Consider the following 27,943-nt stretch of genomic DNA (forward strand, 5'->3'; position numbering starts at 1 on the left):
GCAAGAACCAATGAGGTTCATTCTCGTGTTACGCAGCACGTTTGAGCTTCTGCAAGAACCAATGAGGTTTATTCTCGTGTTACGCAGCACGTTTGAGCTTCTGCAAGAACCAATGAGGTTCATTCTTGTGTTACGCAGCACGTTTGAGCTTCAGCAAGAACCAATGAGGTTTATTCTCGTGTTATGCAGCATGTTTGAGCTTTAGCAAGAACCAATGAGGTTCATTCTTGTGTTACGCAGCACGTTTGAGCTTCAGCAAGAACCAATGAGGTTCATTCTTGTGTTACGCAGCACGTTTGAGCTTCAGCAAGAACCAATGAGGTTCATTCTTGTGTTACGCAGCACGTTTGAGCTTCAGCAAGAACCAATGAGGTTCATTCTTGTGTTACGCAGCACGTTTGAGCTTCAGCAAGAACCAATGAGGTTCATTCTTGTGTTACGCAGCACGTTTGAGCTTCAGCAAGAACCAATGAGGTTTATTCTCGTGTTATGCAGCATGTTTGAGCTTTAGCAAGAACCAATGAGGTTCATTCTTGTGTTACGCAGCACGTTTGAGCTTCAGCAAGAACCAATGAGGTTTATTCTCGTGTTATGCAGCATGTTTGAGCTTTAGCAAGAACCAATGAGGTTTATTCTCGTGTTATGCAGCATGTTTGAGCTTCAGCAAGAACCAATGAGGTTCATTCTTGTGTTACGCAGCACGTTTGAGCTTCAGCAAGAACCAATGAGGTTTATTCTCGTGTTATGCAGCACGTTTGAGCTTCTGCAAGAACCAATGAGGTTCATTCTCGTGTTACGCAGCACGTTTGAGCTTCTGCAAGAACCAATGAGGTTTATTCTCGTGTTATGCAGCACGTTTGAGCTTCTGCAAGAACCAATGAGGTTCATTCTCGTGTGTTTGAGTATTTCACTCAAACATGAAAATATTGTCATGATTTACTTACCCTCATTTGTTTTGAAGGAATGCAGGAACTAATAAAATGCATACAATGTCTCTTTGCATAAATACAAATGCAAGTAAATATGAATCTGATGCATAATGACATGACACCACACACCATTGCTTCTCATGTGCTTTGTGACTGTGCCAGGTTTTTTGATGTGTGCAACTTTGTTATGAAACTTTTCCTGCCCTTTTCTGTCCTTTTTGGAGCTTGACAGCCTATGTAATAGACCATCATACATGTTATCCTTTTTGGGTGAACTACTCTTAAAAGTTGTAAAAATTCATGTTAAGGTACTAAATGTCAAACTTTTTAAGAGAGATCTAGAGCATGAGAGAACCATTGCAGAGTGTTTTATGTTGGGTTGTTTGTCACACTCGTGATGTTTGAGTTCACATGGCCTCGTTTAATCTCAAATTGCATTATGATAAATACTGTTCCTCCTCAGAATAACATTTGATCAGTCAGTTGATTTTAATTCACCCTCTGCCCAGACTTTCCGCTTTACAGCTTTTGGGTATGTGCTGCCCAAAATGGCTGGAAAATCTATATTTTTTATCTTTACTTCCATTGCTCCCAAATTAGCAGGCTTTTCTCTTACTATTACATAATCCATTTACAATAGCTGTAAGTTATTCCAACCCTGTTTGACCACAACAAAACACAGAATCTTCTTTTACTGTGCCTACTTTTCAACATATTCACACTGGCTGAGGTAATAATAATGATAATTCTAAATCATTTCTATCATCCTTGTGCATAGTACATAAAAATAAATAATATTTTCTGTATGAGAACAAACATATTATGATAAAGGTTAAACTCAGTTTAGCACATAACTTGAATTCACAGAAAGCATTGCTTTCTGATGGATTGCTGGATGCTTTCACTAAAAAAAATATTTCAACTTAAAATTATAGTTATATTTTAAATTATATAATAGTTGTATAATAAAATTGGCTGTACATATCAATTCATCTTAAATTATATTAAATTCATTTGACTTGGAAAATCCTGTTGAACCTCATATAACTATATAAAGATATCTCAAATAAAAAGAGTTGAAATTGTTGAAATTATTTTAAAGCTAAAGTAATGTAAAAACATATGTTGCCATGAATTATTGATCATATATATTATTTTTTACAGTGTACAAAAATGTATTAAAATTTTAATTCAGACAAAAAATATGTCTTGCAGATGTTTGGAGACCTTTATTTCATTTTCTTATTTCACGGAATTACAAATCCTACATCCGTAAATAGTGCTGCATGGATTTACAATTAGATTAAGATCAGGACTTTGGCTGGGCTTTTGTAAGACATTCACCTTCATTGTTTTTGAGCCACACCAATGTTTATTTTACCTTGTGTTTGGGATTACTGAAATAACTTTCTCCCAAGCTTCCATTCACAGCATTCAGAAAAAGGGTTTTCTGTTGTAGATGTTCCGTACATGGTGCTCCATCAATTTGACAAGCTGTCCGGACTCTGCTGATGGAAAGCAGTTCAGGGCCGTGTTGTTTTCAGCCATCATACTTCTCTACTAGTAAGTTGTTCTTTGAAAGGTGAGTAGTAGGCCTAGATTTGAGCCACATACAGTATGTAGTGAAAAGTATATGGATACCCCCTTATAATGAGCAGTTTGATTTTTCAAGACATTTCTGTGAGGACATATCTTAATGTTATACATCATATAATATTAGAGTATGGGCTTTAATTATTAAGCAGGAAGGCCCGTTTCTGTCCCAGTATGGCAGTAATAGAAATGCTTTATGGTGTAGAGGAACTAACTGGCCTGCACAGCTCAGACCTGAACCCTGCTGAACACCTTCAGGATCATTTGAAACTCCTTTAATTTATGTCTAAATGGGATCAAATCCCAGCATCCAATTTCAAGATAGTGGAAGGCCTTCCCAGGAGAGTTAGATTCATGCTTTTTGCATGCTTTTAAAATGTTCGACAAGCAATTTATACTAGCGGTGTAACAGTTCTCTGTAAAAAATCTAACCGTACCATTCTCCACCCACGGTTCTGCACGCACTTGCACCACAGTTCATCTCAAATCTGACAAACGCAGATGAGAGTGTCTATCTGTGTTTAAACTTCCAATCTGCCAAATTTAAACATTCAAGCGCAAGAAACGAAAGAGACACGCGTGCACGCTATGAGAAGATGTGTGTGTGCACTAATCCAAAGCACGAACACAGAAAGCGTGCAAATATTGAGTTTTTAATGTTAAATGTGACCCTGGATCACAAAACCAGTCACATGTCGCACGGGTATATTTGTGGCAATAGCCAACAACACGTTGTATGGGTCAAAATTATTGATTTTTCTTTTATGCCAAAAATCATTAGAATATTTAGTAAAGATCATGTTCCATAAAGATATTTTGTAAATTTCCTACCGTAAATATATAAAACATTTATTTTTGTGAGTGAATGCTGCACAGTCGTGAACATAAATTAACAACTTTAAAGGAGATTTCTCAATGTTTCATTTTTTTTTTGCACCCTCAGATTCCAGATGTTCAAATAGTTGTATCTTAGCCAAATATTGTCCTATCCTAACAAACCATACGTCAATGGAAAGCTTATTTATTCAGATTTCAGATGATGTATGAATCTCAATTTCAAAAAAGTTACCCATGTGACTGGTTTTGTGGTCCAGGGTCACAAATAACAAAAGAAAATCACTCACTGCTCTTGACTGAATAGCTTTTGTAACTTTAATAATGGTTAATCTTTATTTAATTTATACAGTGAAGATTATATGCAATGTTGTTTTACATTTGATTGAACACTGATAGACCTCGGCTACCTGAAAAACCTGAAAACTATTGTAGGTGAATTAAGGGTGATTGGGACATACGGTCGAATGGGACAGTATAACTATACAGAGTGAAAATAAAAACTTTTTTTGCTGAGCCCTAGCTGTGAGACCACATAATCAAAATTGGATGCCCTTATTGCTGTGACATCCTGTAAGTGATGAACTGAGGAAAATTACATTAGCTTTTGTTGATTTCATAATAAAGTCCTAAAATTGTTGTATAGCTACTATACTGTACAAACTTTCGATGTAAACACGAATATGATGCACTACTGATACAAAATCAGTAAAAAAAAATTTTTCATATCATGTTTCTATTTTCAGAATAGGTTGTTTTTATTTTGTCCCATCCACCCAAACACAATTTGGGTGGATGGGACAGTATGATTTTGGGTGATTGGGACAGTGCTTAAAGGCTTTGCTAATTAAGAAAATGATTAACCTTGCAATAGAGAACCATTGTTTATGCTCTGTATGCTCTAAATCAGTGGTTCCCAACCTCTTTATTTATGTAAGCCCTAATCAACCACAAAAATATTCATGAACTAGCTAGATTTTGCTCAAATAAAACGACCAAATTCTGAAAATAGAAACATTATAGTTAATTTTTTTTTTTTTTACTGATTGTGTTGTAATAAACCATATGCATGTTTCCATTAAAGGAATGGTCCGTTGTGCAGGTTAAATGCGTTTATCAAACAGTTAATTCATGGAGGCACCCAACATCTCATCCAAATAATGCCCCCATTAGGCTCAGTTTACATAAAAGTGTAACACATCCATTTAATTAACATCTTGCTGAAATTCAAAAACTTTCCCAATCACCCTTAATTCACCCTATTTATTTGTGCTGTTGCTTGTAGTTGGATTATTTGTTCTTATTTTTTATTCGACAGTAGTCCTTTATTCCCTGAACACAGCACACTCCGAACCATGAGTAATTTGAACCGTTACAGCCCTAATTTCTACATGGACCTAACTTTGTCATTCACACATTGCCATTCACAACAGAAAATTACAACAAAATCAGAAGCACATAATTATATTGTAGCAATGTAGCATTATATTTGTTTCATTGGGATTACTGGAATAGACAAACTTGATAATTAGGGAGTGTCCACATACTTTTCGCCATTTCATTTATGAATCGAGTGGGCCAAGTGAATTGAATTTCTGGCTTGACCTTTGATTGCTTTAGTTCTCTTTTTAATTAGCCTATAATTAATTGGATTTAATATTAAGACATTGACATTAAAATATTTCTTGGCAGTTTAATTGCTTTAAAAACAAATTATATGACAAAAAAATACATTTGCATGTAGGAAGTGTTTTTTCCTCAAAGGTTCACATGAGAACACATTTTGTCAACTTTGAAATTAACTTAACATTTATCTTATTTTAAAAAAAAACATTTAGGCTATAGTTATTCCACATACGTTATGAGTTGTTTCACAAGCTTTTAACCCATTTAAGCCCACCGGCAACTATAGTTGCCGCAGTACATAGTTGTCATTTTCCTTTTGTAAATATTTTTCTAGATGTTGTCCATGTTTTATTTCTCAATGAAATGCAAGCAAACAACCAAATAAAGGATTTCAAGAAAAAAAAAAAGGTATTCACTTCCTCCCTGTCACATGAGGCTGTCAACTTCCTACCCCTATTTCCAGGAAGCATGGCGAAGGCAAACCCTCCCAAAGAAAGGTCATTTTCATGTTACTAATAAGTATTTTTTGTTGACATATATATATCTACATAATCATGAAGGTCTCTAGAATCAGCCAAACAAAACAAATCTTAAAAGAGATATATAGTTTTTTGTATACTTAGTCAAAAGTCCAAGCGGCAACTATAGTTGCCGGTGGGCAAATGCCTTGTAAGTACATATATCATGGGAAAATGGGGTATACTGTGTTAATAGGTTAATAAATCAAGTTTATTGGTCTTGTTTAGTGCATAAACATAACTTAACCCTTTAAATGACATCTCTATATAGATATATTTTTTTCTTCATTCTATTTATTTGTATTTATTTATTTTCATTTACCTTTTTGATACACAATGCCCTGTTATGGCTGCACTTTGTTCTGTACTATGTTCCACAACTTTAACCCTTGTGCGCTGTTCATTTGCGGTTTACAGTCAGGCTATTTGGGGTCTGAGAGACCCCAGGCAACAAAATGTTATTTTGTAACAATATATATATTTTAAACAAATGTAATTTTACTCAGTTTATTAATGTTTTTACTCTGCATTTGGACATTTTTACTCCACAAAATGTTCAAAAAAAAAAAGAAAAATTAATACAAAATGTGCCTTATAAAATACCCACATTTCTAACTTTCATTCATGGGGATAACATGGATAATTTGACATGGTTTAGTGTAAGATTTTTGGCCAAATCTTGGAAAATGCAGTTTTAAAAGTAAAAAAATAAATAAATCACTTTAACCAGTAGATGGCTGCAGAGCTCTAAAAGTACTAAAAGTTTCATACTAAAAGACATCTTTTCACAAGTTTTTCCGGTTAGATTCATATCTACATATAATGAAATCACAATTATAACAATAAAAGTTACTTTTTGTCAAAGTTTGGCAGTTTTTGTACTGAAAAAAATCAGTTTTTCAATAATGTTACATTATGATTAGAATCAAACCTGATCAGGATGTTACAAAGAGAAAAGTTGGAGTTTTTAGAGTTTATCATTTATTTCAAACATCTGTTTTTCATATAATTCTACAAATTTAAAGTGTGCCACTTCATTTCTGTCTGTGTGTTCTGTGTTGTTTCTGATTTTGAGGATGAATTTTGTCCATTGATCCAAATTCATTTGATTCTAATCATAATATAACACTACTGAAAAACATTTTTTTTTTTCAGTACAAAAAGTGCCTAAACTTTGAGAAAAAGTAACTTTTATTATTATAATTGTGATTTCATTATATGTAGATATGAGTACAACTGGAAAAACTTGTGAAAAGATGTCTTTCAGTTAGTCAAAAAGCAAATAGCAAATAGTGGTGCTCTGCAGCCATCTACTGGTTAAAGTGATAAATTGTTACTTTTAGAACAGCATTTTCCAAAAGATGGGCAAAAATCTTTTAAAAACACTTAACCATGTCAAATTATCCATGTTATCCCCATGAATGAAAGTCAGAAATGTGGGTCAAAAAGACCCTGAACAGCGCACAATGGTTAAGGCAAATGGATTTGTTGTTTGTTGTGTTTTCATATTCAAGAGATTATAAGCTAGATGCAGTTTTTTTTGGGTCTGCATCAAATGTTCTTCGACTTTTATACATAATAAATTTGTTTATGAATAAAGATTGATCTGTTGAAAGCACTAATTTTGAGATAAATGCCAAATGTTCTCCTCCTATTCATATTTTACATTGAAGGGGTGCATAGGCTACAACATATTTGCCCACCGGCAACTATAGTTGCCGCACATTCAAATATGATTTTCAAGAAAGAAAAAAAAAACCTGGGGAAAATAAATGCAGAACATGTTCACATAGGACACTATTAACAGGATTATATGCATGAAACCATTCAGAAAAATTTGGGCACAAATGGGTTAATTCGCCTTAATCCAATATTGGATTATACATAAAAACATGCGATGAATAGAGAAGCATAATCACGAGATAAATACGTTCATTGTAGTGGTTGTCCCTAGGTCATCCCAGGACTCTCGTTCTCTCTCCCATTGATCCGTCGAGGCGTGCCAGTGTGTTCATGTGATGCAGGAAGGATGCGTCCTAAAAGAGTTTGTATCGAGCCAAACTGCATCACTTCTGAGTCCGACCACCGCTCAGCACTCATCTTTGGATATCCTCCCTTTCGCTTTGCAGTTACATTGGGTGAAGGGGAAGAAAGCGAAGAGAAGGCGAGAAGGCTTGTGAAATGGGAGCTACGGCATCATCCAGCGGCAGATGCGAGGAGGACGAGGCGGAGGAACTCGCGGTCACTGCAGCAGCGAGCGAGGCTCAGGGGGACGGCAGTGCCGATGACAAGGTAGAATACATCAAATCAGTCTCCTCTGCTGCTTGCAGAGAAATGCTTCACAAACTTTCAAAGACACGATCTCTGAATCTAAGGACACGCACAGGCTGCATCTCAAAACATAGCGAGCTGCCAACCTAGATAGCAGTTTTGAGGTAATGCAGAGCATACATATGTTAAGAATGTTTGATAGGTAGACAGAGGATCAAATTATTGCTCAGTGGTTGCTCTTTTTTATTTACCTCGGGAGAAGAGATTTCCTAGTTATGTTTTTTTCCTTGTTTCTCCTTGAGGGATACATAAAATACACTCAGATTAGACATTTGTTGACAGTGAATGTAAAGAGTCATAAAATGAATGGGGATAGCAGTTAATTTAGTCTTGATCATTCAGTGAGAAATGTGACTTCATGTATGAGGTTTGATTGCAGACTTTGGTGTTTTAGTGTTTTTTGGTGCAAATTTGAGCACAGTTTGAGACATTGTTGACATCTATGCTGAAACTGTAGAGTGGACACATGTGACATTGCTTTTCTCATAAGAAAATTTTGAGACTAAAGCTGTAATCTCCATTTGATCTCTCTCTATATATATTATAATGATAGTGTTTTGATTGATGTACTAAATTTATTAGTTATTTATGGGGGGGGGGGGGGGATGAATGTCAAAAAATAAATGCTATTTACCTGCAGTAAGTCAAAAGTTGAAAGGAAGAGGTGACTTTGTCCTATTTATAGGTGTTTGGCCTAAATACACTTTAGTGAACAAAATTTGCATTAGGTCATGGTAGTTCAGATTAGATAGTTTATCTTAGTTTTTAAGAGAGCAAATTATTGAGATTTGCATTAATTTTATGTTAAATCATATATATATTTCTAAATATCTCTGTGGTGAATTCAGATTCAGGAAAATTCTATGGAATATTTTCTTTATTTTGGATGGTTCTTTACTTTCAAGAAAAACATTGAGGAAGAATCTGTCATCTTGTGGCATGAGAACTGCAGGAGTAGACATATTTGGGTAAAATCACACACATATACAAATCATCTGCCAAGTGCCAAGAATAATACAGTAACCCTAATAATTGATGCATCCCCAATGGCTGGCAAAGGATATATGGTATACTCTTTTACACCCGGACTCTAAACTTTAAATTAGATTTAAAAGTGTTTCATCACTACTACACTGCTTCTTATCATGTGGACTGAATTACTGGTTTGGCCTTTGATGTTTGTTTTCTTGTTCATCTGAATTATTTTATTGTATTAAAAGTGAAGGTTAAGAATTTAAAATGCAATTTCCTTTTGTTTTTTGAAAGACGGTTTATTTTAACATATCACAACACAACTCTGTTTGGGTTTGTCAGTTGTTTTGTAATAATGTGTGCACATTAATGGATAGGGATATTTGTAGTGCTCTTATTCCCAAAGGATTGATGGAATTTTCCCTTACTGTACTGGGTGCATTGATTTTCCATGTAAAACATGCTGAGGTCAGCCATGGTTTAACAGGAAGTCTGTGAGATGGCTTTTAGTCAAAGGAGAGCTATCTGATACTCGGATTCCTCGGATAACATATTTTGTTTTGTTAGTTATCCCAAGGGACCTCTCCTTCAAACTACATTGTGATTATGTGGTTAACATTAAGCAAATGTAGTCAAATTATATTGTGATAACCTTTGAAAAATGTTTGGGGAATTTCTTAACTTCAATCTGTCACTATATACTTTTTTTAAAAAAAAAATTTTTTAGCCTGACTGAGCCAACTGATTTTAACCATAACCTTTTGAGTATGTTGTTGTTCATTATTCATTGTCTTACTATATACTTTGAGACAATAGACATTAATACATTTTATAGCATAATTTTGTATTATTTTATTGTGTGTAATGTTTGTACAATGCAAATTAACGTTATTTATTGTTCCTTTATGAATCATAAGGACGGAGAGCTAAATCCATTGTTTAACTTGTTGGTCACTCCTTAATTTGTACTGTCTTTTGCTTAGTTGTTACAGAAAAATGGACAGATCTCCAATTTGAATGTAAAGACAAGGAGCCATGCAGATGAATTAAATGGCCACTTTGAGGAAAGAGTACTTGAAGATGGTAGGTGGTAATATGTTATTGCTATTCAATTAATTGTCTCCCTCATTGTTTCCAATTTGAAATGAAAACAGCGCTTATATAGTAGTAAATATCCAAGCACAAATACTTTATACTGTGTATATGTATATTTATAGCATACATACTTAGCTTTCTTTCTTTCTTGTTAGTTGGCTCAGGGTTTGTCACTCTGAAAGAAGATGGCACAGAAACAACTGAAGACCTTCAGGAAATGGATGCTCTTCAACCAAACATTAAGAATGAGAGCACAGAGATGGTCAATGCGGATGGTGAAGAACCTAAGGAGGACAACCAAGTGAATGATATCAATGAAGTTGGCTTCAAAAAAATCTTCAGATTTGTTGGATTTAAGTTTACCCTAAAAAAAGACACATGTGAAAAAACTGAAGCAAATGAGCAAGAAGAAAGAGCTGCAAGTCCCTCAGAGGACTCCAATGACACTCAAGAGAACAGTGCAGTGGCAGCAAATGAAAACACGACTGACGACTCTCACAAAAGTGAGGCGTTTTCCCAGCCTGATGCAGCAGAACCCTCTCAACAAACAGACAATGAAACGGAGCTGGATCCGGACATAAAGTTAGTGGAACATCATGTGGAGGACACCCCTGATAAAGAAATGGCAAAAGAAACTGAGCCGGAGGAACAAATGTCACCAATCAAGCAATTCTTTACACAAGGTATCTTTGCCAGTTTAAGAAAAAGAAAGAAAGAAGAGGAAATACAGAAAGAGAGTAAGGAAGAGGAACTCAAAAGATTCGAGAAAATTGATGCAGATGAGGCTGAACATGAGGACAGTAAATGCATGTGTCTTGATATCCCTTATATTTTATCAGAGGAAGAAAAAGATGCAGTGGAGAAAGACGATGACAAGTTGTTACCTGAAGGAGAGCTTCTGAATGTTCTAGAGAAAGATAAGGTACAAGGAAGTCCACTTAAAAGACTTTTTAGGAAATTTTCCACAAGAAAGCAGAGAGAAAGTAAAGCTGCAGAAAAGGTGATCGAGGCCGAGGAACAAGTCTCTGAACAGCCAAAGCCATTCTTGGAATTGACAGAGCAAGGGCAAGTGGAGGAACCAGTGATTGGGGAACCAAAACCTGCTGAAGAGGAGCTGGTTGCTGATGTAAGCCCTCAAGAGTCCAAAAAGAAATCTGACACCACCGTTTCCTGGGAGGCACTGATTTGTGGTGGCTCCTCTAAAAAAAGGGCTAGGATGAGGACAAATGAGGATGAAACGGCAGACAAAAGAGAAGAAAATGAGAAAACAACTGAGTCTCCACTTGGAAGTTCCTTTGAGGGTGATTATGATCATCTCACATCATCTAATGAACAAACAGGAAGTCCTGCAGAGGGAGAAATGGGATCCACATGGAAAACGTTTAAAAAAATGGTCACCCCAAAGAGAAAGGTCAGAACTGGAGAAAGTAGTACCCCTGAGCAGATACCTTCAGACAGTGAGATGAACAAAGACGATTCATTTTCTATGAAGAAACTTATTCCAGGACATAAAAAAAAAAAATCGGAAGCAAGGCAAGAACAAACGTCCTCAGATGAGGCTGCTAAGGATCATGAAACAGGTGATGAAGATGATGAAACCCCAGCTATCATTCCCCTGTCTGAGTATGAAATAATTGAGCCTGAAAGTCTGAAGGAGGTGAATGAACAACGAGTTGAAATAACAATAGAACATGAGAAACCAGAGATGACATTACAAGTGTTAGAACAGGACACATCCAATGACTTAGTGCCCAAAATTGCAGCTAAAATTTCAAGTAACACTGGACCAACAGTCATACATGGTCTATCAGAGGACTTTGAAGAACTCACAGACTTTGTGAGCAAACATCAACAACTGAGTGATATACCAGAGGAAGGCATCATTGAGGAAAGCATTGTAACACCAGTATCATCTGCAGAGTGGACAACACAGGATGACACTTTATCTGAGGACATTGTGGAGTTGACAGCTGATGCGGTCACTGCCCCAGAACCAGCAAGTGAACAGTTCACTGGGGATGAAACTACTGAAATGGTCTCGGCAGTCTCGCAACTAACTGAATCACCCTGGACATCTGGACATGTTACACCAGTGTCGGCTGAATATGGTGTACAAACATCAGATGTGATCCTACAGGAAGCTATTCAATCTATCTGCATGACTCCAGGTATTCAATCGGTAACTACAAAAGATGAAAGACAAGAATCTCTGGCCGTGTCATGTTCACCTTATATTGTGCAGTCATACACACCAGAGGAAACAACGGTTTTGGTTCCACATAAGAAAACTGAGGCAACAGCAATATGTACAGGCCTAGTATCCCAAGAAATAGAGTCTGTTGTAGAGCATCTCCCTGTACACTTAGTGGAGGCAATACCTGAAGTGAGCGATGCTGTCCCAACTGAATTAGTTTCTGATAACTTTACAGATGAACCTGAAGCTGCAGGACTTGAGACAGATGAGGTCTATGAAGCTGAAATCAAGGATGTGAAGACTGAGTATCAGGAAATAATTGAGAATGAAGAAGAATCTGCCACTGAAACTCAGCTGGACGTAGAGCAAGTCATTAAATTAGTGGCAGAGCCTTTAGTGGAAGAATCAGAGGAGACTCATACGGAGGGCAAAACAGAGGAATGTACAACTGGTATTGAACTTGGACAAATGATTGATACAATGCAAAGTGAAGCTGGGCTGGATCAGGTTATGTCAGTCTACACCCATGGTCCTGAAACAGAGAGTCCATTGTATCCAGAGTTAGAGGAACCTGTGTACGAACAACCATTAGCTGCTAAACCTGAAAAAGAGCTGAAGCTACCAGATGTTGAATTGTCACCTGCTGAGTTTGAGAAAGCTGCACTCGCTGAAGCCTTAGATGTCCCTAAGGAAGAGATTGAAATGATTGCCTCAGTGGAGGAGTGTCTGGAAAGCAAAGAGAGTATTATAAGTTCAGATCACATAGTGGCAGAGACACTGGAGTTAGAAGACAATATAGAAGAAGAAGTTGAATCAATACAAGTTGATGTCTGTGAAATACAAGTTGGTGTACAAGATGCAGTCTTTTTAGCAGGTAATTCAGCAGTGACTGTAGAGGAGATCAGCGAGAAAATGGCTGAAAACATTCCAGAAGCTGTAGATGAATCATTAGCCAGAGAACAGATACCAGCCAAGGAGGTGTCACTTCCAGAATCTGTATTTGTTGAGCAGGCTGAAGAGATCTATAAAGAAGACATTGATACAGATATGGATAATAACAAAGGCGATGACAGAGCAAGTGACAGAATGGACAGGATATTTCTAAAAGAGGTAGAGGAACTTGCTGTAAAAGAAGGGCAACTTTTAGAAAATACTGAAACCAATGAAACAGACAATCAAGATGTTTCTGCTCATACAAATACTACTGATGAATCTCCTGAAATAACTGTTGATGCGGATACTGAAAATGGAGAGATGGTTTGTGAAATTAGAGAACACACAGTTGTTCCTAGGTTTTCAAAAGATGTATCTGAGCACACAGAAACACCAGCAGAGCTCGAAACTAGTTGTGAAATCATACTGACACCTCTAGAGACAGCATTGGCAGAAGTTGAAGCAAGACCTCTAGAAATAGTGGGTTCTCAAACAGAGGAGTGCAGTGAAGACACCAAACATAGTCCAGAACCGCCCAAAGAGAATGAACAACCAGTGACAACTGAGAATATTAAGACTGGTAAAGTTTTAGAGATGGTTGCCATTATTGAGAATACAACAAAACAGTCAGGGAAAGAGAAACTTACAGTGGTTGAACCAGTAGTACAGGCACTCGCAATATCAGAGCTACCGACGGCAACAGAACAAGAGGGCGATGCATCTGAAATGACTGTAGTTCATGCTGAAGCAATAGATGGTGACCAGGCTTCAGCAATGACATCAACATTAATGAAAGAAACAGCAGTTCCAGAAGAAAAGGTTACAATGGCTGTTGCACCCAAATCGGAACCAGAAAGTTATGACTCAGGGCCGACTGTGATTGAAGTGGCTGCAACCACAGTGCTGGCACAAAACGATACTGCTACACAAATGGAATTTAGTAATGTGAGTGAACACAAGAATGAAGCAGATGAAGACGTTAGGATAAAATGTGAACCTCTTGAACAGTTGATAGAAACGACACTGTCAAATAAGTTACAGTTAGACAAGGCAGAAATTAAAGATGAAATACAAGCAATGCCCATAGAACAGGTACCACCATTTAGCTCTGAAGTTACAGAAGAAATGCCAGACATTTCTGTTTCTGAGATACAAACACAAGTAGTGAGTGAACTCAGAGCTGCGACACTTGAAGTGACAGAACCGAAGGTTGAAATGCCAGTGGTAACAGAAGTTAAAGTTGAGACAGCTGTAGTAACTGAACTGGAACTGGAGAAACCTATTGTCACATCAGTGGTCACAGAACTTGAAGTAGAAACACCAGTGGTTACATCTACAAAGACTACAAAGGCAAAGACGACTGATACTCTCAATTCTGTTGTAACTCCACAGAATCAAAACATAGACACTGACACGTCAGTGTTGACAACAGTGATCAAAGAACAAGTGGAGGCGATGCCCACTGCTATTTCTGTGGTAGTGACACCAGCTACACCTCTAGATGAAGTAACACAATTTGTAACTCTAGGCAAAGAGTCAATGGTTGTAGCACCAGTGGAAGACACACCTGTTGTGACTGTAGCAGCAGAAACACCAAATGTTGAATCAGTGATTGTGAGGACTGCTGTGGCCCCAATAGTAGACATACAGAATGTGATTCCAGTGGTAGCAACACCAGATCTTGGTTCAGTGCAAGTAACAGTGGCTGCATCTTCAGTAGCAGTAGTGACTACAGTAGCAGAAGCAGCAGTTGTGATCACAGACGTAGAAACACCAGCTGTGATAGAAAAAACGAATGTGCCCCCTCTAGTAGAGATCCCAGCAGTACAGTCACCAACTCTAGGTCCAGTGATAATGTCATTAGCTGTAAAATCTGTGGCGGAGACTCCAGCTGTTGCTTCAATGACAGAAACTGTACCTCTAGAAGAAGTTACAGTAGATGTGACCCCATTTGCAGAAACAACAGTGAGCCAAGTAATCAAAACTCCTGTGGCTTCCATCACATCAGTAAAACCAACTGTAGCTGCAGTGACACAGACACCAGTCGTTGAGATACCAGCTATAATTCCAGAGACAGTACCAGAGATTGTATCTTCTGTAGTAGCTACATCAGCTGTAACTCTAGTAGCATCAGAACAAAATGTGACCCTTGTAGTAGAAACTCCAGCAGTATCTTCGATTGCAGTGGCAGAGACATCACCAGTGGTAGAAATACCAGCTCAGATTTCAGTAATTGTAACAGAAGCAGCAACTCCAGTTACACCAGCAGTAACTTCAGCAGCAGAAACGTCAGCTGTGATCCCAGTTGTAGAAACTCCTGTTGTAAAGTCAACTCCAGTTGTAGTAGTTGAGACACAAGTTGTGACCCCAGTGGTAGAGACACCAGGTCAGGTTTCTGTGATGGTAACAGAGACTGCACCTACAGTAGCTTTTTCAGCAGTGACTTCAGCAGCAGAAACACCTGTTGTATCTTCAATTGCAGTGGCAGAGACATCACCAGTGGTAGAAATACCAGCTCAGATTTCAGTAATTGTAACAGAAGCAGCAACTCCAGTTACACCAGCAGGAACTTCAGCAGCAAAAACGTCAGCTGTGATCCCAGTAGTTGAAACTCCTGTAGTAAAACCAACTTCAGTTGCACTGGCAGAGACACCAGTTTTGACTCCAGTGGTACAGACACCACATCAGGTTGTATTGACAGTAAAAGAGGCTGCACCTCCAGTAGTTGTTTCATCAGTGACTTCAGCAGCAAAAACGTCAGCTGTGATCCCAGTAGTTGAAACTCCTGTAGTAAAACCAACTTCAGTTGCACTGGCAGAAACACCAGTTGTGACCCCAGTGGTAGAGACACCAGATCAGGTTTCTGTTATGGTAACAGAGACTGCATCTACAGTAGCTTTTTCAGCAGTGACTACAGCAGCAGAAACACCTGTTGTGATACCAGTAGTTGAAACTCCAGTGTTAAAGTCAGCTCCACTTGCAGTGGTTGAGACTCCAGTTGAGACTCCAGTGGTACAGACACCACATCAGGTTGTAGGGACAGTAAAAGAGGCTGCACCTCCAGTAGTTGTTTCATCAGTGACTTCAGCAGCAGAAACACCTGTTGTATCTTCAATTGCAGTGGCAGAGACATCACCAGTGGTAGAAATACCAGTTCAGATTTCAGTAATTGTAACAGAAGCAGCAACTCCAGTTACACCAGCAGGAACTTCAGCAGCAGAAACGCCAGCTGTGATCCCAGTTGTTGAAACTCCTGTAGTAAAATCAACTTCAGTTGCACTGGCAGAGACACCAGTTGTGACCCCAGTGGTAGAGACACCAGATCAGGTTTCTGTGATGGTAACAGAGACTGCATCTACAGTAGCTTTTTCAGCAGTGACTACAGCAGCAGAAACACCTGTTGTGATATCAGTAGTTGAAACTCCAGTGTTAAAGTCAGCTCCACTTGCAGTGGTTGAGACTCCAGTTTTGACTCCAGTGGTACAGACACCACATCAGGTTGTAGGGACAGTAAAAGAGGCTGCACCTCCAGTAGATGTTTCATCAGTGACTTCAGCAGCAGAAACACCTGTTGTATCTTCAATTGCAGTAGCAGAGACCTCACCAGTGGTAGAAATACCAGCTCAGATTTCAGTAATTGTAACAGAAGCAGCAACTCCAGTTACACCAGCAGAAACTTCAGAAGCAAAAACGTCAGCTGTGATCCCAGTTGTTGAAACTCCTGTAGTAAAACCAACTTCAGTTGCACTGGCAGAGACACCAGTTGTGACCCCAGTGGTAGAGACACCAGATCAGGTTTCTGTGATGGTAACAGAGACTGCACCTACAGTAGTTTTTTCATCAGTGACTACAGCAGCAGAAACACCTGTTGTGATACCAGTGGTTGAAACTCCAGTGTTAAAGTCACCTCCACTTGCAGTGGTTGAGACACCAGTTTTGACTCCAGTGGTACAGACACCACATCAGGTTGTAGGGACAGTAAAAGAAGCTGCACCTCCAGTAGTTGTTTCATCAGTGACTTCAGCAGCAGAAACACCTGTTGTAACTTCAGTTGCAGTAGCAGAGACCTCACCAGTGGTAGAAATACCAGCTCAGATTTCAGTAATTGTAACAGAAGCAGCAACTCCAGTTACACCAGCAGAAACTTCAGCAGCAAAAACGTCAGCTGTGATCCCAGTAGTTGAAACTCCTGTAGTAAAACCAACTTCATTTGCACTGGCAGAGACACCAGTTATGACCCCAGTGATGATGACATCAACCGTGACTCCAATAGCAGAAAGGACAGTTGTGAGCCTAGTACAAGAAATTATAGTAGGAGCACCAACTGCAAACACAGTAGTAGAGAGACCTGTTACGATCCCGGTGGTACAGACACCAGCTCTGGTTTCAGTGACTGTAAAAGAAGCTGCACCTCCAGTAGTTCTACCAGCAGTGACTGCAGCAGTAGAAACATCAGTTGTGAGTCCAATAGTAGAAACTCTAGCAGTAAAGCCAACAGTGTCCCTGGCAGAGACACCAATGCCTGTAGTTCCAGTAGCAGAAGCACCTGCTGTGACCCCAGCCATGCAGACACCGGTTGTAAAGCAGATAGTACAGACACCAACAACTCCAGTCGTGCCTTTGGTAAAAGCAACACCAGTTGTGACTGTGATGGAGACACCTCCTGTGACTACTGTTGAAGAAACACCAGCAACACAGACGTCTGCTTTAGCCCCTGTGATGGTGACACCAGCTATTGGCCCAGTTGTAGGAGTAGCAGCTGCATCGCTTTTTGTTGAGACACCAGAGGTAAAGGAAGCAATGTTGCAGGTGGTTGAACAGGAAAAAAAGGAAGCAAAGGCCGAGCCTTCAGTTGTGTCTGAAGATGTTGAACCACCACCACCTGTGGCAGCAAAAGAGGTAAAGACACCAGTTTTACATGAAGAAAATGCCACGGGTTCCTTGCAGCACGAGCCTGTTACTTCAACAGAACCTCAGTCAGAGGTGGAGGATGATGTGTGGGAGGATGCTGTAGATAATATTGGAGATTCCCTGGGTCTAGTGACACACACAGATGGTACACCCCAAGAGACCGCTGCTAAACAAGCATCTGATGCTGCAATTTGAGAGTGGCATGCTAAACCAAATGAATGATATTAATGAGCTAGTAAGTGATTTCCTTATATTGCATTTAGCTGCCAGGAATTTTTTTCTTTGAAATTAATAACAATGATTTTATGATTTCAGGTGCAAATTTATCAAGGAAAGATAAGAACTTTTTACACTTGGAAAAGGCTCACCTGAGACTCACATTTCTCACAACAAAGAAATGACCAAACCACTGAGAAATAAAATTGCATCATTAAAATTCCATCAAGTTTAGCTGTTCAGCAGATAGGCTGTTCTTTGATCAATCACTACTTTTTTATTTTCTATTTTTTTATTTTCCGTTTTCTTTGACAGAAAATATGTCAACATATGAAACCCTTGAAAAGCAGCTATTTTGTCATATTCATACTAAGGATATTTGTCAATGCATTATTTATATGCTGATTCTTACATTAGAGTAAGCTTATCACACATAATATAACATTGTATTGCATATCTAAAATGAAAAGTTTTGATATAAAATATAAAACATTTGTACACATGCATTACATCCTATAGATTTGAAAGTTTGGCATGTTTAGTTTAGGAAAATTATTGTCATTGTTGAAGGCAAATGCAGTTGCCTGGTGTGTTAAGATATGTACTAATTAAATAATAAAGAGGTCAAAGGTTAATTTATTTTGAACCATTATATGCCTCTTGTTATGGGGAATTTCTATGACATTCTAAACATGATGTACACTTTACCAAAGCTATAAATAAGCACTGCAATTTTAAACTTCACAATCACGTTCCATCAAAGAGAGGTTTAGACAGTATACGGTCAGAATCGGTCACTGAAAATGACAGATTGTTTAATTTGTTTTACAAAGATATTTTACAAAGTCAAAATCTGATCAAACAAATGTTTTATTTTTGTTGTCCATATTGCAATATGCCATTGTTACAAATTATGTTTAATTTACAGAAACGGCCAATTCAAGAAAGTGTGATTATTGTTAGCATCAAAAGCATGCAAACTAATTTTGCAATTACTGGCTTGTCCCCCCCAGAGAAGCACTTAACATATATAAATGTTACATATAATGAAGATCAATATACTCTGTAATCCATATGATCATTAAACTATTTTGCATTTTTGTTAAAATTATACAAGCTGCCTTGCTGTATTATGGGGGTTTGAAAGCATCTGGCTTGACAGAATAAGGCATTACAGTATTGATATCAACATTTTAACTTATTCTAATATATTCCAAGGAAGGAAGTGTTTGAATATCCAGGCTATGCATCTTTGAAGAAGTTGTAATATTAACAATCAACTAAATACAGGAGTATGGTATTGTTCTTGTATTTTAAAACATTTCAAAATGTATGGTTTAATACAAATTATATTTCAAGTTTTTATAAAAAATAAAATAAAAAATATACTTCACCAATGTTTGGCTTATGATTTATAAGAAGACAACTCGATAAAACGCTGGATTATTTTTTAACTTTGTGCAACAGGATGGAGCAACTCAGAATTGTTTTGATGGGAAACAGTACATATAGTTTTGGCATTTTATTAGTTTCAAACAAATTCACAAACAACATTTTAGTAACAAAACAAAAAAATAAGCATGAAAAAAAAATGCAGTGGACCTTTAAACACAAAAAAGTTACATATTGGCACTTAGACTAATACTGCTTTGGCATGACATTTTAAGAAGGACTGGCCACTTCAGGAGTAGTTGTTTCTAAGTCCTTATTTTGATTTTCCCCCATTGAATTTTCCGCCAATGGTACAGCTTCACTCTCATGCAAACACTGATGTTTGGGAACCTCTGAAGGACTTGCAAAAGGAGCTGCACACATGCTACATTTATATGGTCTTTCTGAAGACTGGAAGAGAGCTTCCACCTGACTGTTGTCTTCTCCACCACACAGAACCAAACTCTGTTTGTTGACCATAATGTACGAGTCTACGTCCTGACTCAAACAAACATGTCGAGACGCTTGGTTCGCTCTGCAGAAGTTCTTTCCACAAGCACTGCACTTATACGGCTTCCCTGTGTGAATGTACATGTGCTCACGCCAGTGGCTCTTCTGAATAAACTTGCGAGCACAGGTCGGACACTCGAATTTTCGTCGTTTCATTTCACGACCCATCTCTGTGCCCTCCATGTTGTCTATATCAGCAATTTCAGAGGGCGGTGGGGTGTCTTCCATCCACACCTGTTGATCGGTATCACTAATAACATCACTGTCAGCATGCAAAAGCTCCTCCTCCATTTCCTGACCTTCAAGCTCAATAGTGTGACCATTTTGCATGAACGACATCTGTGGCTCAGTTGCTTGGCTGGTGTGGATAAGTAGATGCTCCTTCAACTTGGACCTCTGGTTAAAACGGATTCCACAATAATTGCAGCCGTAATTCTTTCTGGAGGAAGCACTTCTACTCATTATGCCATATGTGAGGTGTTGGACGACTGTGGCTGCAGGGTTCTGGGTGGGTGACTCTATGCCGACAGGTTGTGGAGATCTATAATCCATTTCAGAAAATTCTTGGCCGGCGATTTCACAGTTTTTAGCATAAACATCCCCTTTGGATTTTATTTTGGGTCGGCTGCATGTCTGATCAGGTATCTGTATACCATAAAGTGAGTTTGTCAAAGGTACATACTGGGACTCTGGGTTTATAAGAAGACTTGCCTCCTGTAATAAGGGGTAAGCATGCAGGAATTTTACACCCTGCTCAAGGCGAAGGGGGTCAATGGGCTGTGTGGTAAATTTTCCTGTGTACATTAGGTTAAGCAGGTAGCTGAAAATATCTGCTTGTATGTCTGAAGGCTTCAGTCGAACACAGTCACTACAAAGGAGAAGCAGAAAGAGTCATTTAAATCCAGGTCTCGTCTGAAATAATGTAATTAATGTACTAGAACTTTTTTGCAATCAAGTTCACTTTACCTGTCTTGATGGATGAACAGCATACGGAAGTAATTTGAGAAAGCAGCGAGAACGGCTTTATGGGCTTTGAAAAGTATATCTCCGATGGCCACGGTACAGTCACAGAGGAAACCAAACTCTCTCTGAGCATTGAGACGCTTCAGAAGCACAAGACCATGATGTGCCAAGTCCATGTTTCCCCACCTAAACACACATTTAAAAATAAATTTAAAAAAAATCATCAGTTTTTCAAAAGATTTTTCCTGATCAATCAATTTATCTTGCTCCTCATTAAATATTTTATTACATTTTTGGTCGCCAAAACTACATTTAGTATGTGTGTGCACATGCACCTCCATCTCTCTCTAACCTACCTGTCAGGACATTCCTCACCTGCAAAATATTCAAAATGTAAAAACATCCTATGAGGACTACATAATGTCCTATTTTACATGTTAAATTGGCAGAAGTGTGGCTTAAGTATCTAAATAGGTTTTGAGACTACTACGTGTGTGTGTGTGTGTGCGTGTGTGTGTGTGGTGTGTGGGTGAGTGTTTGTGTGTGTGTGTTGACTGTTGAGGCCCCGCCCATGTTGGTGAATTCCGAGTACAAAAGTTTTCTCGGACAAATAGGAAACACGCGCTCGAGCAATGAACCCAATAAAATAACGTAACACATATAAATGAGCGAAAATAAACAGAGGGATTAAAAAATGTTCGTTTTCCGATAACGAAAGCCATGTGAAGAAAACGGTCAAATTATTAATCATTTTCAGACAAGATCCGTGAGCAATCAATAGTTCATCGTTACTAAGGTAAAAACGCCGACAACCGGTTTATTAAACACTTGTTTCAAATAAGACCATTGAGGCGTCACTTACCGTTCTTTCAAGAAATCTAATGCCTTATTCAGTTTGGTTTGTTGGCTGAAAAGCGGAGGAAGCTTCTCCGCCGAAGTAGTGCGAGTCAAGTCAGTCGTGATCCGCTGCTGTTTTCCGGAGAGTTTGAATCACATGACACGAGCGCGCGCCGGATCGAACGGCTGTCAATCACAAGAGGCTGATCAATCAGCTGCATTAGAACATCACATGACGTCACGTCATGGTGTATTTGTTAGCAGTTAAATCTGAGCAGCATTAAGTAGTGAAATAAATGGTGAATAAATGTCTGAAATATAAAACACCCTGCTGGAAAATCCAGTTTATGATGGCAGACCTTATCTGTGTTGCAATGTTCCAAAAAACCAGCTTGACCACATTAGAAAGCTTATTGCAGCTTTTTGTGAAGTAAAAATCAGTGGAGAAATTTTAGCAGTATTGGAGATGACGAAAGTACAACCCCATTATGATACCAAGTTTCACACCATTGGCAACAAGGCAACATCTGAAGAGTTGTGCACAATTCAGAGCTATTTAAATATTACTTAAGTTTATATCTAAAGGCATTTCCTGAGGAGGGCTATCAGTGTCACTTTCCTGATGATTTTCCATCTAGAAATGGTCATAAACCTCTAGAGAATGAGAATCAGAAGAGATTAGAATAAATTTGGTGAACAATATTCATATTTTGTGAGTTTGTGTGTACAGTATGCCATTTACGTATTGTCTTTTTACGTATCAGAGTCTGTAAAAAAGTTTGATGATAATACATATTTAAGAGTAAAGAGAAGTAACAGATTTCGGCTGATCTTTGCAACAGATTCCCCCTCCAAGCTCTCAATAATGTGCACTTTAATACTGTCATGGTGCTTTAAGTCAACTAGTCGCTGATCATTCATGGCCTATTAGAGGGTGCAACAGGATAGGACATTTTTGAAGTCCACTTTTTTCTTTTCTTATTGTACATGTAAGTTAATCGCTGTTCTAAATGGGCTGCTGCATTATAACGCACACACATACAGACAGTAGCTCAGACATCACGCGCAGATCACACGCACACAGAAACATTCAGTAGCACAGAAATGTATTGTCAACACTGTTCTGTGATTTGTCAATAAAATAGTTTAGAATTAGTGAGAGTGAAATATAATCTTTACTGTGCTACTTTATTTGTATCTGATTTAGAACGAGCAGAAATCTGTGAGAAATATAACGACCCAAAGACACAATTACTGATAAAGGTAAGCTGTTATGAAGGAGCGTTGTCATATGCCACAGCTGTGCTCAAGGCAACCTGTGTTCCGAGTCTCGGCTCGAGGTTCAGGCTTATTTGTTCATTAATGACGTCATCAGCGACTCGACTTTCATCACATAAATGTCGACTTTAAAAAAGCGCTTTTCCGAGAGAAATGCTCATATAAGGATTTGTTCCACTCTCGTCTACGTCATTAGATCCACGATCGAAAAAAAACAGCCGAAACTTGTACCAACCCGGAAGTAAGATTTTCGGCACAGAAATTCTCCGTTATTCGTTCAAAATATTTTTTTTAAACTTTGGCCATGTTTAGCATGAGAATCCATCTCTTTAACACTGTAAACAACTCTGAATACACGAAACACCATTGTACCCCCCCCTTTAAAATAGTCTCAAGATGCACACCAGAAATGTTTTTTTTTAAGGCATGTTTATAAAAGCTACTTAAACGTCCTTATTGAACTAAGGCCTAATCCTGGTTTAATCTAAGCCCTGTCTGTTAAACCAGGCTTTATTGAACTGCTGTTTAAAGATGGTTGACTAGCTAATGACCACCACAAAACCAGCATGTTCCAAAACACAGCAGTCAGCTAAATCTGGATTTTCCATCAGGACATAGATTCAACAGTGAATGAAATCCAATAACTCTTTAAAATCAGATATTGTAGCATGTGAATAAACTGATCTGAGTAAATTTGTCCACAGAGTTTATAAAGGAGACAGAACAGAAACCAAATGAGCCACTATTTATCCACTATATGTGGGTCCTTATTAAAAAAAAACTTTATTTCAGGTCTCAAATTCACATTAAGAATAACAAGAGATCAATGAGTACTTCAACTTAATTTACAGAAAACAAAATGATTTGTTGGTTTAAAAAAAAACATTGAAGTCCTCTTGTAAGACTATATCTGTGGGTCCTCAGAAGATTACACGAGCAAGTTCAAACATCACCTTCAGAGAGAAGAAAATAAGTGTTTTTACGCAGCATTTGCAAAACATACGTACATGATATGATGCAGACATTAAAAAAAAAAAAAAACCAGTGCAGCTGTCTATTATTTAAACTGATATTCAAAATGAAAGTGAGCTGGCTGGATGATATTAAATAAGTGAGCATTCAGTGTTTTCTAACCTCAATGGTGATCAGCACGACGATCATCCACTCCAGTCTGAGACTGTGTTTCTCACTGAGGTGATTCCTCATCAGGTCTGTTAGTTCAGTGCAGTGCTGTAACTTCTCGTTCACAACCTAGCAAACAAACAGAGCATAAGGAGCATTATTCCATCCTTTGATCAGGATATTTATGTCAAATCTATTCATATTTTTGCAAGTACTTTCACGAACCTTGACTCTCCTGTTAATATTGAGGAACTGGCAGGTCTTGTCATAGAGCTGCTCGAGATCTTCTCTGTCCCAGTAGAAATCAGGTGTGATCAGTAAGTCAGAGCTGAGGTTTATGCAGTGCCTGTAAAAGTGTAATGATATTGTGAGAATTAAACAAAGCAGTAGATTTTCTCATATAATATAAACCAGAGAGAGTCCTGCATATGGATCCTGACCTCAGGGAAAAGAGCTCCCCTATCTTCTGCATAACTTCAGCCCTGGACAGTTTCACTCGTTGTCCAGACTTCAGCATCTGTTTAGAAAGGTTTATTTCTTTTATAAGGTTTATAAAAGTATATTTTGCATTTTCAGACAAACATATTCACATTCAATATACAAAACTATTTCAACTTTCAAAAAGCAGCAAATGCTGGTATTACCTATGAAAGAGTACATAAGTGGATCTACCTCAGGAATTGACTGGATGGACTCAACAAAGTTGTCGAGAGAAACCTCCCATATTGCCAGTTTAACTGAAGTTAAAAGCAATGACTTATTGTAAGCATCAAAATATAATTGGTTTCACAAAGTGTGATAAAAATGTGTGAAAATGCAAACATAATCCCACCTGACAGAGATAAAGCATTGGAAAATGCAAACTTCTCCAGAACAACCTGATCATAATCCAGCTCTCCGTTAAACAAGAAGATTCCATGATGGAGCTTTGAATGACCCCTGAACCAACATGAACAAATAAACAAAAATAAAAGCATGGCTACATCTTACAGTAGTACCATCATCAACTTTTAAGGAGTATTACATGATATCAACCATTTTTGCATTAAGAAATGAAAGATTTGTGACTGACTCTCCTACTGTATAATTGATTTCTTCATTTTCCCAGTGGATCAGAGCGACTTCATAGGGTTGAATCTCATGCTGCTCCAGTATCCTCATCACTGCCTTTACCTGAGTATAAAATACACCAGCAGGGCATGATTTGTAGCATGATTTTTAATTTTGCATTAACACGTCACATTATATAACAATATATATCACATTATATAACAAACGTGTATAAATATATATATATATATATATATATATATATATATATATATATATATATTAGGGCTGTCAAATCGCGATTAATCGCATCCAAAATAAAAGTTTGTGTTTACATAATTTATGTCTGTGTACGGAGTATAATTATTTTCTATATATAAATACACACACATGCATATATATATTTAAGAAAATGTGTTATTTATATATAAAATATTTATATATAATATAAATGATATATAATATAAATATATATACACAGTGTATACATGCAAATATTTCTTAAATATATACATGCATGTGTGTGTATTTATATATAGAAAATAATTATACACCGTACACACACATATATTATGTAAAAACAAACTTTTATTTTGGATGCGATTAATCGCGATTAATCGTTTGACAGCCCTAATATATATATATATATATATATATATATATATATATATATATATATATATATATATATATATGTTTGTTCGCTGATCAATGTTTTTATGTGAATAAAAGGCTAAATTCCATCTGTTCATCATATAAAGCGATTGAGTATCTTCAGAAAATTTAGAATAAACCACTCAATTCATATGGATTAGTTTTACAATCTCTGTATGTATAACTTTTTGAAGCATCAAAGTGGTAGTTGTGTAGCTGTCAATGGAGAGACAGAAAGCTCTCAGATTTCATCAAAAAGATCTAAATGTAATTAATGACAGAATTTTCCTTTTTTTGGTGAACTATCACTTTTACCAAATTTTTCCTTTAATACAGCTTCCAACCTTATTAAAATAAATTAATACAGCTTTTGAATAGTTTCCAATTGAAAGTTGCCATTGCTTCAGAGTGTGTTATATTAATACTCACTGTTTTCTCCTCAACATTCCAGAACACCACTGAGCCTTCTCTAAAATAGTAAACAACACAAAGAATAACTACAAATCAGAACTCAAAACCCAGAAATCCAAGTGACAAAATTTCATTCAACATACCTGAAGAAGAATATCGTGCCACTGTCATTTGATTTTGCAGCATTCTCTGTTCCCATGGCCAAAACATTAGAAGCGTCTGAAACCCACAACATTTATTTACTACAAATTGTTGCATTCAAACAAGCAAGCAATGCATTCTTTTTTATGCCAGCTCAGAAACATTAAAAAGTGATGAAGATGAACTGACCTCTGGGAAATTCCTTGATTTCACTGAAGCCATTAGCTATGAGATCGTGACAGAGTGTTGGTAAATGGTACTGATCTGCAGTTGCGTATGCAATGCACTGCATCATGTCCTGAAAAATGTCATTAAATACATAAACGGTTATTTATATATGCCATTAATGATTTTATCATAACACACAATAGTCACACACCTCCTCCAGACTGGGCTGAGTGGTCCGTGATGGCTGTTTTGTTCTTGGTCCCTTAAAGGTCCTTTTTCCAGGCACACCTCCTTGTTTCAGCACTGATTTGGTGGCGGTTGTTGTGGACTGCAATCTCATTTGTATACTCCATGTTTTGGATATTAAATTTAGAGGAGTCAGCACTTTAAAGTGTGGTCTTTGAAACATTCCTCTCTGCAGTAAGCATCTATGGTGATGAACACTGATGGGACAGCTGCTCTGGTCTTTAAGAGTGTTGTGTGTATGTGCACTGGATGCCAGTGTTGAGCAGTTTAACCTCAAGGTCCTGCTGACACTGTTTAATCCATTTACTGTTCTGAGAGCAGATCCTGGGGCGTGTGTCCATTTCAAGGGTTGATGTAACCTCCATAGAGTCTTGAGAGACATGCCTGTAAGAATCAAACAGTTTCAGCATTAAAACACTGTTAAATTAGGTCTATTTCTGACCAGAAAGTACCACTACTTTTAGTGGCATAGAGGCCTATTTCAACTGACCTTGAATGATAAGCATGTCAACACACTGCATTGGTCATATCTAACCCTATGGTTCAATTATATAAATTGTACATAGAAGAAAATGCAGAGAAAGACAGAAACACTTTCTGATCAGCTGACATAAAGCAGATCCGCTGTGAATATCTTTCTGACACTACTGTCAACACAAGCTGCAAACTCATTGATTCTAATAATTTAATTTAATTCAGTCGTCTTAACCCTCAGCGTACCTGCCGTGTACCGTCCCGGTTCCCGCCAGATATTAGGACGTTCGGTGACAGAAACTGTTACATTGTAGATACATATGTCGCAGCATTCTCACAGATTCACATAAAGTTTATTTGACAGTTCGAACAGCACGAGTGATGCGGCCACTTCCTGTATTTCGGTGACGTCAAATTCAGACGTAATGTTGCCCCGCCCCTGTACTGACGTACGACTAATTTTGAGTTTGTTCATTTTGTTTTATTATTTGGTAATTTCCATGTAA

At 37.7% G+C, this 27,943-nt stretch overlaps 3 protein-coding genes across 4 annotated transcripts; 1 reads left to right on the plus strand and 2 right to left on the minus strand.

Moving 5' to 3' along the window:
* The first annotated feature begins 2,361 nt into the window (after positions 1 to 2,361).
* akap12a (A kinase (PRKA) anchor protein 12a) lies at positions 2,362 to 19,530 on the plus strand. Of its 2 annotated transcripts, XM_079853929.1 has the most exons (5): positions 2,362 to 2,492; positions 7,630 to 7,792; positions 9,787 to 9,886; positions 10,054 to 18,171; positions 18,252 to 19,530. In XM_079853929.1, the coding sequence occupies exons 2-4, from the start codon at positions 7,682 to 7,684 to the stop codon at positions 18,129 to 18,131; spliced, it is 8,289 nt and encodes a 2,762-aa protein (XP_079710055.1). In that variant the 5' UTR covers positions 2,362 to 2,492; positions 7,630 to 7,681; the 3' UTR covers positions 18,132 to 18,171; positions 18,252 to 19,530. The 2 variants fall into 2 exon arrangements, with proteins under 2 accessions (XP_079710055.1, XP_079710054.1); XM_079853928.1 differs by lacking the exon at positions 2,362 to 2,492 and having other exon boundaries at positions 7,414 to 7,792.
* A 128-nt stretch (positions 19,531 to 19,658) lies between these two features.
* zbtb2a (zinc finger and BTB domain containing 2a) lies at positions 19,659 to 22,293 on the minus strand. Its single transcript, XM_079853995.1, has 3 exons — positions 21,919 to 22,293; positions 21,060 to 21,242; positions 19,659 to 20,961 (listed from the first exon to the last, which is right to left on the minus strand). The coding sequence occupies exons 2-3, from the start codon at positions 21,230 to 21,232 to the stop codon at positions 19,815 to 19,817; spliced, it is 1,320 nt and encodes a 439-aa protein (XP_079710121.1). The 5' UTR covers positions 21,233 to 21,242; positions 21,919 to 22,293; the 3' UTR covers positions 19,659 to 19,814.
* A 1,642-nt stretch (positions 22,294 to 23,935) lies between these two features.
* Positions 23,936 to 27,847, minus strand: rmnd1 (required for meiotic nuclear division 1 homolog). The gene is made up of 12 exons (XM_079853997.1): positions 27,684 to 27,847; positions 26,929 to 27,347; positions 26,739 to 26,847; positions 26,552 to 26,627; positions 26,427 to 26,466; positions 25,366 to 25,466; positions 25,126 to 25,232; positions 24,966 to 25,030; positions 24,734 to 24,810; positions 24,519 to 24,639; positions 24,306 to 24,422; positions 23,936 to 24,124 (listed from the first exon to the last, which is right to left on the minus strand). Exons 2-12 carry the CDS (start codon positions 27,343 to 27,345, stop codon positions 24,092 to 24,094), a joined length of 1,263 nt encoding a protein of 420 aa, XP_079710123.1. The 5' UTR covers positions 27,346 to 27,347; positions 27,684 to 27,847; the 3' UTR covers positions 23,936 to 24,091.
* Between the last annotated feature and the right edge of the window lie 96 nt (positions 27,848 to 27,943).

The sequence above is a fragment of the Squalius cephalus genome (assembly GCF_949319135.1).
Source record: "Squalius cephalus genome assembly, chromosome: 20".
NCBI lineage: Eukaryota > Metazoa > Chordata > Actinopteri > Cypriniformes > Leuciscidae > Squalius > Squalius cephalus.

Coding starts and splice junctions, on each gene's coding strand:
- akap12a (XM_079853929.1), top strand. CDS start 7,682: ATGGGAGCTACGGCATCATCCAGCGGCAGATGCGAGGAGGACGAGGCG. Junction 7,793..9,786: donor ACGGCAGTGCCGATGACAAG/GTAGAATACATC, acceptor TCTTTTGCTTAG/TTGTTACAGAAAAATGGACA. Junction 9,887..10,053: donor GGAAAGAGTACTTGAAGATG/GTAGGTGGTAAT, acceptor CTTTCTTGTTAG/TTGGCTCAGGGTTTGTCACT.
- zbtb2a (XM_079853995.1), bottom strand. CDS start 21,232: ATGGACTTGGCACATCATGGTCTTGTGCTTCTGAAGCGTCTCAATGCT. Junction 20,962..21,059: donor CTGTTCATCCATCAAGACAG/GTAAAGTGAACT, acceptor TCTCCTTTGTAG/TGACTGTGTTCGACTGAAGC.
- rmnd1 (XM_079853997.1), bottom strand. CDS start 27,345: ATGTCTCTCAAGACTCTATGGAGGTTACATCAACCCTTGAAATGGACA. Junction 25,467..26,426: donor GGAATGTTGAGGAGAAAACA/GTGAGTATTAAT, acceptor TTTTATACTCAG/GTAAAGGCAGTGATGAGGAT. Junction 25,233..25,365: donor ATCAATTATACAGTAGGAGA/GTCAGTCACAAA, acceptor ATGTTGGTTCAG/GGGTCATTCAAAGCTCCATC.